Here is a 12,768-nt window from a genome sequence, read left to right as displayed (position 1 = left end):
AACTTTGGCACAGCAGAGAATCAAGCCCTTTATTCACTGCCTGCTCTGCTTCTGTGCCTGTACCAACTGTGCGTTGTGGATTGATGATCTAGCCAATAAGAAAGATTACTCTAATGAAATAACTCAATGACCTATAAAATCAAACAAAAAAGGCAAAAGTTTATTCTTTTCATAATTGTTGATACTGACATAAATTATATAACCCAAAGCAGCAGATCTTGCATCTTAAATAAACATTATGGTGTTTTATGGCTAACTGTTAACTTGATCTGCAGTAATATGGAAGTCGTTCCAGAGTCTGTAAGTAGAAATAAAAGCATCTGCTTGAAATTGCTTGGAGGTTTGGGATGTTGGAAGTGCTAACTTGGGAAATGGATTAATGGGCAGAATGCCGGTGACACCCTGAGATTTGTGTGATCAGCTACATGTATCATGTAGCTACTTCCATTGTTTACATGGTTCTTATAGAAAAGCAGGACAGAGATAGATAGCAATGCCACCTTTAAGTCAACAGTTTTGGAGAATTGTCGCCAATACTAATGTTTTCTAACGTTAGAAAGTAGAAATGTTTTGAATGACTCTTCTTGGGTGACATTCCTAAAGCAAATGGATACCATGTGCGTGATTCATTAATCTAGTTTTGTATGCATCTAAGGATGATCACAGCCCTTCACAAGCCAAACCAGAGTTCAGTCGGTTTATATAAAGAGATCTCTGCTCTATGAAAGCTCATAGTTCTGTCTGCCTGCATTAGAGGATTCTTCTTTCTGTTGTGAAACTTCCATTGGTGTATAATAGGAACTACAGGACAAGATTATAATGCACATTTTTGGAAAAATGCATCCCAAATTTCCTTGCTGAGCTACTTCAGAAACTCCCTCTTGTCCCTTCTGCTGATCCCAGATGGGACACAGTGAGCAGTAGTTCCCTGCCAGTATAGTTTCCTTGTCTTATTGGAAGTTGCTGTGGCTGTGAGATGAACTGACAGGCCAGTGCAGCATGTTCTCACTCGTGGAAGAGCAGTGCTGAGAATGGAACTACTCGGCATTCTGAATTTGCTACCCAAAAGTATTTAGTCTCTTTTTCCAGGTCTTTCCCCTCCCCCACTCTTTAAACAAGCTGGCTATTGCATCAATCCCTGTATTAGTGCATGTCCTCAGGTCTCAGGGGCCTCAGGTTCCATTACAGTGACTTTACACAAGGTCACAAGCAGAGTGATTGTAATGGTCTCTTGGCTAGGTCCCTGAGGACATGTTCCCTTAGTACAGGAGCAGTCTTCCACAGTATTGGCATGGAGGCTGCTGAAGAAAAGCTGTGTGTTTGTAACAGATAGGCAAAAACAACCCTTACCCTGGGGTTCCAGGTGTGTTAACCCCACCAAGCCCATGCAGTTGTGTATGATTTTCTTTTCATGTCTTTGTATGGGTTTTGTCAGTCATTTTAGTCTCCTCATCTGGTCTCTTAACTGTTCATTTGTGTTTGCCGCTTGACCAGAGCAGCATCACCTCTGTGCTCCTTAATTGGATGCTTATCTTGCTGGGATCGTATGACCCCAGCTGACTTCCTGCCCTTTGGGCGGGGGGCTGGACTCGATGATCGTCTGAGGTCCCTTCCAGCCCTAATGTCTATGAAATCTATGAAATCTAATAGGGTCACAATGCACAGTGATTCAGCCTTAATTTGTGTCTGGAGCACTACTTGAGCCCTCCTAGTAGAAACTCCCAAGAGGATTTACTAAATCAGTACATCTGGCCTTTCAGGTTCCCGTCCTTTTCAGGCTGCTTTCGTCCTTTTCAGCCATGCTTCCCTGCCACAGAGGGAGATCATATGGACATGAGGCTGCTCTGACATGCTGTGATTACAGTGCATTGGAGCGCACTCAATTAATTGAGTCCACTGGAGTGGTATAATTATCGCACTCCAGAAGACTCCAGCATCACAAGTATCAGCATCCCTGTGCTAAAAAATGACAGTGGGGGTGCTTTAACTAAAGCTCACTGAACGAGCTTTAGCTAAAGCGCCCCTGCTGCCATTTTTCAGCACAGGAACAGTGATACTCGTGATGCTCTGGGCGCTTTAATTACAACTACTCTTGGAGCTGCTTTAATTAAAGCACTCCCCTCCTCCCCCCCCAGGAGCATGTGTATAAACGCCCTTTGTGGTGTTGCAGTCTCTTCCATCACTGATGTTGTCCCTTGAGGACTCAGTCTCAAAGTCTGTGCCAGCATATGTATACACAGACAGAGCTCCCAACACCAGCTAAGCATCTGCAAACCATTGGGGAGGAAGGGCAAGGAGGGAGACCTCATTCTACTTCCTGTCCAACTGATTAATATACTAAACTGTATCCTAAACATTAGAGAATGGAATACACATGTTGTTGTCACTTTTATGTTTTAACACCTGAAATGACCCAGTTTGATTTATCATATGGGAGAATTCCAGGGCTAGCTGTCTGCTCTCTTTCTGTAGTTGGGGCAGACTGAGATGAGAGATGCAGAAGGTACAGTGGAGCTGACCTTCCCATCTCAAACTCTGTATTGGTACATGAGTGGACCTCATAAAAAGGAGTGGGTAACAGCTCTGCTGTACTTGGAACAAAGTACTTGCTCACTGTGGCCTTATTCCCTAGTTGGGTCATCTGGTTCTCAAACAAAATACTGATTTCAGTATCCAGTGACTGGCTGTTCTTCACCCCTTTCTCCAGCCCACAAGACTTTTCCCCTCTGAGGGGTGGCAGAGCAGCCACTCAACCTTATGGAGTCTCCTGGCCTCTTACCCTTCTCCATGGAATTGCCGGAGGAAGGTACAATGTAGTTCCAGGAAAGACTCCTGAAGGTAGAGAACTCCAGTTTGAATCATTGGCCTTGTAGGGCAGCTTTTATCTGTAGAGCACTATGATAGAACTTTTTAATGCAGAAATTATAAGCATTAGATAAGCCAGATTTGAATCACACAGTCAGTTCTTCCACCTTGGAAAAATGGGACTTGGGAGAAAATACAGCTCTTGAGAAGAGAAGGGAAGAAGTAAAAACCCAAATTCTGTAGCATGTAAAATATTAGTCATTAATGGTAGTTGTATAGTATCTCCAATCCTAGGGCCCTATGGCTTTGCTAACAGATTGTGTTTTTCTCTCTCTTTTTCTCTTTCTCTCTGTTTAGCAGGAAGGAGCGTCCTAATTCTCTGAACGTCTTCCCCCTTGCAGATGGAATGGTACGTGGGCAGATAGGGGCCAAGATCATCCCCACAGTGGACCACTGGCACCTGAGTGACCTCGGCCAGCTGCAGTCCAACTCCAGCTACAAGGTTTTTTAGACCATCATGGAACAAGGGTTTCCCACTCTCCCACTGTCAATAGCATCCCACATCTTCATAAAGACAAGAGACCAACATGTGTCCATAACCCTTTGCAGCCTCTCTTTTTTTCTACATCTGATCCATTCTGATAACTAAACTGAACAGGGGAAGGGTGACTTTAAGATATTCACAGGTTTTACATGGGGTATAGGCTGGGTTTGACGCCGCTCAGCTTTCTTGTCACCTTCTGATTTTTGTCTGAAACTTAATTCTCTCTAATTCCCTGTGAGTTTGATTTGTTTGTGGTGGATAGAAGTATGTGAGGAGAGATTTAGGAATCACTCTACTTTTGAACCAATGCGGTTCATGGAGCATTTGCTAGAGGAAGTAGTGGAATCTGTCTTTTGCTCCTACATAGGAACCTGGGTTTGGACATTATTCTGCATTGGCCTGTGTTCATGTTCTGCTCTTTCTAGTCATTGCTGTTTTAATCTTCTTGTCTTTGGATCCATCTATACTAGGCAAAAACAGTGCATGCAGCCCTACTGATGTACCTGATGCCTTAAATCAGAAATACTTCCCGTGCTTACACAAACTATGTAGGTACTCATTGGATCAGCTGTCTGTATTTTGCCACATTGGAGCAAGCCTTTCCATTGCCTTGATAATTGTCACTGACTGTTCAGCCTGTGGGGCTGAACTCACAACATTACAGCTACTTTAGTGCAATTGGTCCCTTGCAACCCTACCAGTCAGCCCCAAGAAACTAGAACCCTACTTGACACCTATCTGCATTTGTTTATGTTGTTCCCCTGGTAAGTAGCTTCACATTTTCTATCAAGCCAAGTAGCAATTGTGACATTTACTTAGCTGTGCCTGGAACATGCCCACCATTATTCCAGTTCTATTAGACATGAAGTTGTTTCCAGCTATATGTGGAAATATGTATAATAAAATGCCCCAGCTATACTGAACGCACTGTTAAAAATTAATGTTAATCCTTTGATAGGGCAGCAAAGCCCAATATCATATCATTAAACTGGCCAAAGGGGGCTGCTGTGCTCCTGTAAGCCTATAACCACTAATCTTGTAAAAAAATAAAATAAGGTAGAGCATGGTAAAGAGAGAGAAATACAGCTATTCAGCCAGCATCAGTTGGAATCAGTTGCACTTTGGCCTGCCTGTACTCTTCAAGATTGGGCCTACAACAGATAACAGAAGTAGTGTAAACAAATTTTAAAAACGCACAAGACAAAGCTGCCACATGGGTGTGACAGTGTTCATCACAGCACAGACCTTCACAGCAGGCATGGAGCCCATTCAGGGGGTGCAGGATGTCAGCCCTCTGTCATCACAGCTGTGGCAGTGTGAAGGCTTGGTGCCTCTGGACACATCCCCAGATCATCAGGAAGGACCAAAACAGTTCTTAGAACCTGGTCACTGCTTTCTCTTATAACCAGAGCCTGGGCCCTGGCTGGCTTAGTGGTAGGGGTGTGTTAATGTAACGCAGATACAAAAAACCCTTAGACTTAGCCCTAGTTCCCCCAGTGCCATTCAAGTCCCATAACCTTTCCAAAAATTTCTTGCTCTGGAGAACTATGGTGGGAGCCATAGGGTAAGACAAGGATGGGCAATTATTTCAGCTGGAGGGCCACTTAATGAGTTTTGGTGAGCCGTTGAGGGCTGTGTGGGTAGCCCCACCCTTTGACAGCTGCCCCTGCCCCTTTTGCAGAAAAGGACCTGGGGGTTACAGTGGACATAAGCTGAATATGAGCCAGCAGCGTGCCCTTGTTGCCAAGAAGGCTAATGACATATTGGGCTGCATTGGTAGGAGTGCTGCCAGCAGGTCAAGGGAAGTGATTATTCCCCTCTATTCAGCACTGGTGAGGCCACATCTGGAGTACTGTATTCAGTTTTGGACCCTCTATTACAGATAGAATATGGACAAATTGGAGAGAGTCCAGTGGAGGGCAACAAAAATGGTGAGGGGCTTGGGGCACATGACTTCTGAGGAAATACTGAGGGAACTGGGCTTATTTAGCCTGAGAGGGCTAAATAAGAGGGGACTTAATAGTCCCCCAGTGGAGGACTGAGAGGGGACTTAATAGCAGCCTTCAACTACCTGAAGGAGGTTCAAAGAGGATGGAGCTAGACTGTTCTCAGTGGTGGAAGGTGACAGAACAAGGAGCAACAGTCTCAAGTTGCAGCAAGGGAGGTTTAGATTAGGTATTAGGAAAAACTTCTTACTAGGAGGGTTGTAAAGCACTGGAACAGGTTACCCAGAGAGGCTGTAGAATTTCCATCTTTGGAGGTTTTCAAAACCCAACTAGACAAAGCTTTGGCTGGGATGAGCTAGTTGGGGATGGTCCTGCTTTGAGCAGGGGGTTGGACTAGATGACCTTCTGAGGTCCCTTCCAGCTCTAACTTTCTATGATTCTATGATTCTATGGTCACCATCTTGGGACTGGAAGTGCCCCCCAGCCCCTGACCTTTGCCACTGGAAGTCCCTCCCCTTGCCCTTTTGGGAGGGGGGGTTGCCATCTTAGAACCAATGTTCCCTCTAAAGTGTAGCAGTCTGTGAGTGCGCTGCTTCGGTCCCGCCTCCCCCTTTGGCTAAGCCTGGATCCAGACTATGCTAAGCCTCATAGACTAGAATCCTCATGTAATGGATCCTCAGCATTATTCTCGGGGTTAGGGTCCCCACGAGGGGCAGGGGCACCCTATAGGCAGTGTGGCTCCCATGGGGGCACAGGGGCGCCCTATAAGGGAGCATGGATACCCTCTAGGCAGTGCGGGCTCCTGCAGGGGAAGCTGGGGCACCCTAGGGGCAGCAGGTTCTTTATAGGGGGCAGGGGCACCTATAGGCAGTGAGGCCCCCATAGGGGCACCCTGTGGGCCCCAAGCCCCTATGAGAAGCAGGGCCCTGCAGGCAGAGCCCCCCCGTTCACCTGGGTTGAAGTGGCCCCTGTAGCGCTCCACGCCGATGAAGATACAGAAGGACATGGCTAATTCTGGCTGCATGGCCCCTCCCCCAACTCTGCCTGTGCCACTCCCTGTGGCCACTGGGGGCACTGCCGGATAAGGTGGCGCAGGCGGGCGTGCAGGGCAGGCGCAGGGTGGGGGGCAGCTCCAGCTCTGAGGTGTAAAAGCAGCTGAAAGGTGGGGAGCGACACTGATCCAGCAGAGCAGTTCCCTGGCAGATGAAAATGCTGGGCGGGCCAGATCTGGCCAGCAGGCCATATTTTGCCCGCCCTTGGGGTAGGAGTTCCACATTACACTGGTATGATCAGGGATGGAGGCTTGTAGACGTGGCACAAGCATCTTTCTGCCAGCTGATTTACATTATGCCTTTGCTGCAAAGACACAATTCACAGCCAGTGCTTGTATGTCCTGTTTGTTGCTGTGATGTTGCATTCCCCTGGTGCAGATGGAACCAAAATCTCTCTCAATAGATCAGTTCTCCATGGTGTTTCTTTTGCAGGGGAATGCTATGAGAAAGATGAGGCTGGATCTATTTTTCACATTTATAGAATGAATGAGGCCAGTTCTTTAACCTGTATGCTGTGAGGGAGAGATTACAAGCTTCTTACTAATAGCTACCTACAGTTTATCAATAACTCACTCAGCATGGCAAGAAAATTCAACAGGAATCCAAAGAAAATTAAAAGACTTGAATTCTGCAGTGTGCTGCCTTTCTTTGCAATTTGTTCATACTTGTAATTGGCAAAAAAAATCTATAAGAGATATAAAACTTGGTCAGTACTGGTAGTGCTCAGCTGTGGGACTTTCCAAGGTACTGCTGGGATTGATAGTCAGTGTTCGTTAAAGAAAGCCCTGGGCATATCTATAAGGAGATCAACTTGTAGGGGATGGAGTTTAACAGGGTTATGGAAACCTTTAGTGTGTTAAGGTAAATTTCTTAAGGAGTACGGATATGGTCCTGTGAATAGGTTGTGGCATGTGAAAAATATGGAATGAGTAGGTGTTGTACAGTAGAAGATATTGGTTAACAGGTTGGGATAAAAGTAGCCCTTATATAAGGGTCTCAGTTGTTCTCTGTAAGGTGGTTCTGTCTGACTGAGGCATTATTTCACAAGTGTCTTTGCTCAGCCACTAAAAAGCACAGCAGTACTGTCCATGCAATAATTCTGATGCTCATTTCAGCAGTTAGATGTGCAATGTCCAGCATGATGGTATATGCATACAAATGAAAGACATAGGTGCATTTGTTTGGGCTCACAAGATAAAACAGCAAGCAAAGAAGAAGTGAATAAAATTTGATTGCAGCATTATGGTAAAAATTCTCCATATCAATATCTGCTTCAGTTGGACCTTAGGATTCCAGACAGGACTGCAAGAAAGGCATCCACTTGGACAAGCTATTTTAAACTAAAGCAGTATGGAATAAGGGGTCAGATGGTTCTTAACAAATGCATGGCTGCAAAGGGTTGAGTTCCCATTTTTTTCACAGTCTTCATTCCCATCCCATTTTGACTTCTTTTGCTGTGTTATAAAGAACACAAATTTGCAAATCACTGGAGTACACACAGCATCACAACCCCAAGATTGCGAGGCCTAAGATAGCCTCAAAAGAGTCATTAGTAAACTGAGTGGATGCAGAAACTGTCCAGCAGCTGCAAATGAAAGAGGAAGTAACCAGAAACAGCTATATTTAGTAAGTTGGGGTATAGACATCAATGACTTTTTCACTCAGTTGCAAAATATTGTAATGTATAATTCTAGACATTGATTTTGTCACCCCCTTTCAGGCAATGCCTAAGGTGGGCTGGGTAGTAAATGGTTACACACTTTGCCAATAGATTTCACTTCAGTTTGGTTAGAAGATGAATTGCTAAATCTGAAGCAGTGTTTCCTTAAAGAGAAAGCAGGAAGAACAGCATCAAATCCTGGGGCTTTTTTAAACGGTTCCTGTGTTTTTTAGGATGTGGTACTATGAGGAATGACACTGCCATGTATATACATACCAGAGACTTGTTGGTGTACATTTCAAGTTTGAAATATCTCTCATGAATTTCTTTATAACATATTTTGATTAATTTTTTTAACACCTGAGTCCCACCTTTGGCTGTATTCTGTGTCACTCTGGGTTCATGCCTGGCTAGCTTCTAGATGAGATGATCCAGCCATGTCATTCTTCCCTTCCAGCAAAATAAAACCATTTCAGCTTGATTTCCACTTTGCTTCTGCTACCTAGGCTCAAAAATACTTCCCTGTGCTTTCAAATGAAGTGGCAGCATTAGAAAGATATTAAACAAAGCTCTGTGTGCCCTACAATGGATGCATTGACCCGCCACAGTGACAGAGCCAGAGCTTCTATGGGACCACTTCATACACTGCCTAATGCAATGTCCAGAAATGACTGTCTTCTCCCTCTTGCACTGGGCATCTGGAAACTGTTGGCCTGATTTTTTTAGAAGTACCAAGCACTCAAAAATCCCTCTGAATCCAGTGAGTGCTGCAGGTGCTTTTCACCTTTGATAGTCGGGCCACATTTGCTAAAATAGGAGATTGTGAGGAGAATTCATACCTGATTTGACATCCGAAGACTTGGTAAGCCCCCTAAATAGTGAAGGAATAAGGGGATCAGTAGTGAAGGAGTAAGTTTTGACTAGGTAGGATAACTGAGTTCAGCTGAAGACCTTGCTCTTCAGTTGTGGTGGCAGTGCCAAGCATGCACAGTGAGCCCTGGGTGTTTAGTGCTTGGCACTCATTTCCCATAATGCTACAAGACCACCGTCAGGCCAGTAAATGAGAAATTAACTGACACACACAGCTGTGCTTTTCCCTTTCTGTGTTCGTCCCCATCTGTATTATCACAGTGCCCACAAGATGAAATGTCTGAATCTGGGCAGTCTTCTGCAGCAGCCACACCAAGCACCACTGGAACAAAGTCCAACACGCCGACTTCATCTGTGCCCTCAGCTGCTGTCACACCCCTGAATGAGAGCATCCAGCCCATCAGTGACTACAATGGCACGGGCAAGAACAGTAAGAGGGCGCGGGAGAAACGGAATAGCCGGAACATGGAAGTCCAGGTCACCCAGGAGATGAGAAATGTCAGCATAGGTATGGCAGGTATATTCCTATGTGTATGTACTCTGCTAGGCAGGCTGTTGCACAACTGTTTGAATAACTGATATACATGGATGTTGTGAAGTCAGTTACTGAAAGAGGTGTGGGGTACTAAAAAGGAATAATTGAGCAGGGTAGCATTGGAAGCAGGGTTGTGAGAGGGTAGTCAGGGACCTGCCCACTTGTACTTGGAGACAGGACTGTGCTCATATTGGCTGTTTTCTGTAGAATAAAACTATAGTTATATTTCCATAAGAATATAGGAACATAGAATTGAAAGGGACTTCCTGGGTCACTGAGTTCAGTTCCCTGATATTGTCTCCTATTTCATAAAATCCCTCTCAAACTGATCAAGCTCCACCTTAAAACCTGTTAGGCTTTTGTTTCCTCTAGTCTTATTGAAAGGTTGTTCCAGAATCTCCCTCCTGTGATGTTTAGAAACCTTCATCTTCTTTCCATACTAAACGGATTGACAGCCAGTTCATACCCATTTGTTCTTGTGCCAACATTGTCCTTTGGCTTACTTAATTCTTTTCTTTCCCTTGCATTTACCTCCCTAAATATATTTGTAAATAATGATCATATCCCCTCCCAACATTTGTTTTGCTAGGTTAAACAAGTCAAATTCTTTTGGTTTTCTCTCATGTAAAAGGCCCTTCACTCTCTTAAACTATTTTTACTCCAGTTCCCAAAGCCCCATTGGGACTTGAACCCACAACTTTAGGCAAGCGAAGCCAAAACCAATGCCCTGTGCCTCCATACTAAATGAATAAAAAAATAGCTGTAATGCCATTACAGCAGCCATTTCAGTATAGTTCTGTGGTCTCCCATTACCAAAGCATCTGAGCACCCCATAGTCTCTGTAATGTGTTATCTTCACAACATTCCTAGGGTGCAGGAAATGGACCGTTTTACAGATCAGAGATTGGACCAGGAGATCTAGAAAGGTCTGTAGTGAAGAAGAAAAATGAACCCTGGCCTCGAGAGCCCTAAGCTATCACCCAAATCACTGGACCATCCTTTGACTGAAGTTTATTATATTTGACCAAGAGGAATTGTGATACAGTGCCTAAATGAGTTCCTGACAGATTGAAACCAGAAAACAATGACCTTTTCTGCTGTGGCCTTTGAGCAAGAATGCCAGGGTTCAAGTCCCATTTTCTCATTATATTAGTAATCAGGTTGTCAGAATCACAAACCTCTGGCTGGCAGAGGGTAATGTAGTTCTTCAAAGCAGCACTCTCTTACTGGGTGTTAGTTACTAACTAGCCAGTAACTCTTTTATGATGTTGGTCAGGCCAGGTCAGTAAGCATCAGCACTGGAGAGAACAGATACCTGTTATGCTACATCCAGTCCCCACCACCATCCTGTGCAGATCATCAGAGTCTGGGAACTGAAGACCATCACAGGGAATTAGTAAGAGACAGACAAAACGAGATTTGTTGCTGGGTAATTCCAGTGGTGATAATGGTTTTATATCAGGAATAAATTTGTTGTACAGTATTTTCTCCAAAATAGGTTGTATTCCACAGGGGAGGCATTAGGGTTCAGAGAGCTGCAGCTCTAAAACACTTTAAATAGTTGTCAGTATAATGACTTAAAACTCTTGCTTTGCAGCCATTTTACTTTCGCCTTCTGGGGCCCAAATCTGCTCTTGTGTGTGTGTATAACTCCATTTGAAGCTAACATATAACTGAGAGCTGACTTTGTGGTATATTGAATATGTATAACTTGAAGTTGAGGAGCATTACTTCCAACTGTTCCTCTGCTGAAGATATTAGGGGTGAATTTGGCCTTCAGAGCTCAAACTCAGTCCTTCAGCATGAGCTTACATTTTCTGAATGGTTCTGGACACCGTTTTTAGGAACCCTGATTAAACTTGATAGCCAAAGCTTTTGTTACAATCTCTGCATATTCAGCCTCTCAGGTTTTTGTCCCATATCATTTACAATACAGCATCAGAGCAGTTTTCAATACTGGGGTTAAACCTACATGACATAAAGTAGGATTATTATGTTATGTATCTTGTACAGTGAAACTTCAGATGCATGCAGGTACCAATGATGCAAGCACATCAAAACAGAACATTCAAGACCATGTTCACACAAAATCATGATCAGTTTTAGTATCTGGAAGAAGGTTCCTCAGTTTTTTTTCAAGAATAACAGCTAAGAAATCCTTTGCTTCCACAAACTTGAGAATGTTTGGTATAAGGAGCCCCATTCTTGTAGTGAATACACACCAATCCTTGTCTTGAAACCTGACATGCATTACCAAGGGTTGCACAAAACTGGCCTGAAGCAATGAAATATACATTCAAGTCATCATGGGCTGTATATACTACATGCAGGGTGTGTTTAGCAGGCAGATCTGATGCATTTAGGATTTTAATGCACTTTGTTATTTGGGGCTTAGTTCTGCAGGGATATCTGGATGGGCAAACCCTGGCCCCTCGGTGGGGCCTACCCTCATGGGAGAATTTCAAGGCTGCATGTTTGAATAGTTCAGCTTCATTTGTAATCCATACAGCTTCATAAGTTACTGGGAATTTCCTACTCCTTTCTTCATCAAATGATGACCCCAGGCCATGGATCATATTAGAAATAGATTAGATTGTATGTCTATGGATTGCTATTTCCAAATGCAATTCACTATAATTAACATTTCAATCAGGTGCAAGAATCTCTATAGTCAAATCATTTCTGTTAAAATGATTGTCATTATTTATAGCTTTAATAATCTTCATGTAAAAAAAAAACAAAAAACGAGTAAATTAGTATATGTTCTTATGCCTGTTATAATGTTGCATAAGGAGAGATGGGTTTTGCTGAAAAATAAAAGGCACATTCTGGAATTTTTTTTTTTAATGTTTTATATCCAAAAACACTAGTGCAGGCACTTGTGGTCACTTCTATCCTCGTCATGGAATTTTAGAATGCAACTTCCCAAACTTAGTATATGTGCGACTTCCTAAGTAGCCATTTGCTTTCTGTTTTTTTTGACACACTGCACCATACCATGAGGCTTAGAGCTCTTGAGAGTTTGCAGCCTGATCTGGCAAAACCATTTAGACTCAAAGAACACTGTCCCTCAAGTGGACCACAGGTTGGCCTATTGTTCTTCTGAGTCAGTCTCTCAAATGTGTGGTATGTTCTGTAGGAATGGGCAGCAGCGATGAATGGTCTGATGTTCAGGACATCATAGACTCTACTCCAGAGCTGGATATGTGTCAGGATCCCAGACTGGAGCGCACTGGAAACAGGTATTGGCTTTTGTCTTCTATTTGTGTTTCATTACTTGTATAGTTATTCCTGTATAGAAATATGGTGCACGCTAATGAGGGGGAGGCATGGGTTTATGAGAAATAATATGATTT

At 43.8% G+C, this 12,768-nt stretch overlaps 1 protein-coding gene across 1 annotated transcript in view; it reads left to right on the top strand.

Annotated features, from left to right (window-relative positions):
• The window catches only part of MAPK8IP3 (mitogen-activated protein kinase 8 interacting protein 3), a 120,050-nt gene that overhangs the window by 33,466 nt on the left and 73,816 nt on the right, over nt 1–12,768 (top strand). The window contains exons 6-8 of the mRNA XM_019507398.1: nt 3,163–3,307; nt 9,139–9,385; nt 12,552–12,654. Coding sequence (XP_019362943.1) covers nt 3,163–3,307; nt 9,139–9,385; nt 12,552–12,654 — 495 coding nt within the window. The remainder of the gene's footprint in view (nt 1–3,162; nt 3,308–9,138; nt 9,386–12,551; nt 12,655–12,768) is intronic.

The sequence above is a fragment of the Gavialis gangeticus genome, unplaced genomic scaffold, assembly GCF_001723915.1.
Source record: "Gavialis gangeticus isolate Ggan-Ray unplaced genomic scaffold, GavGan_comp1, whole genome shotgun sequence".
Classification (NCBI taxonomy): Eukaryota; Metazoa; Chordata; order Crocodylia; family Gavialidae; genus Gavialis; species Gavialis gangeticus.
Note: the sequence above shows the minus strand (reverse complement) of the source record. Positions and strands in the feature narration are given on the sequence as shown.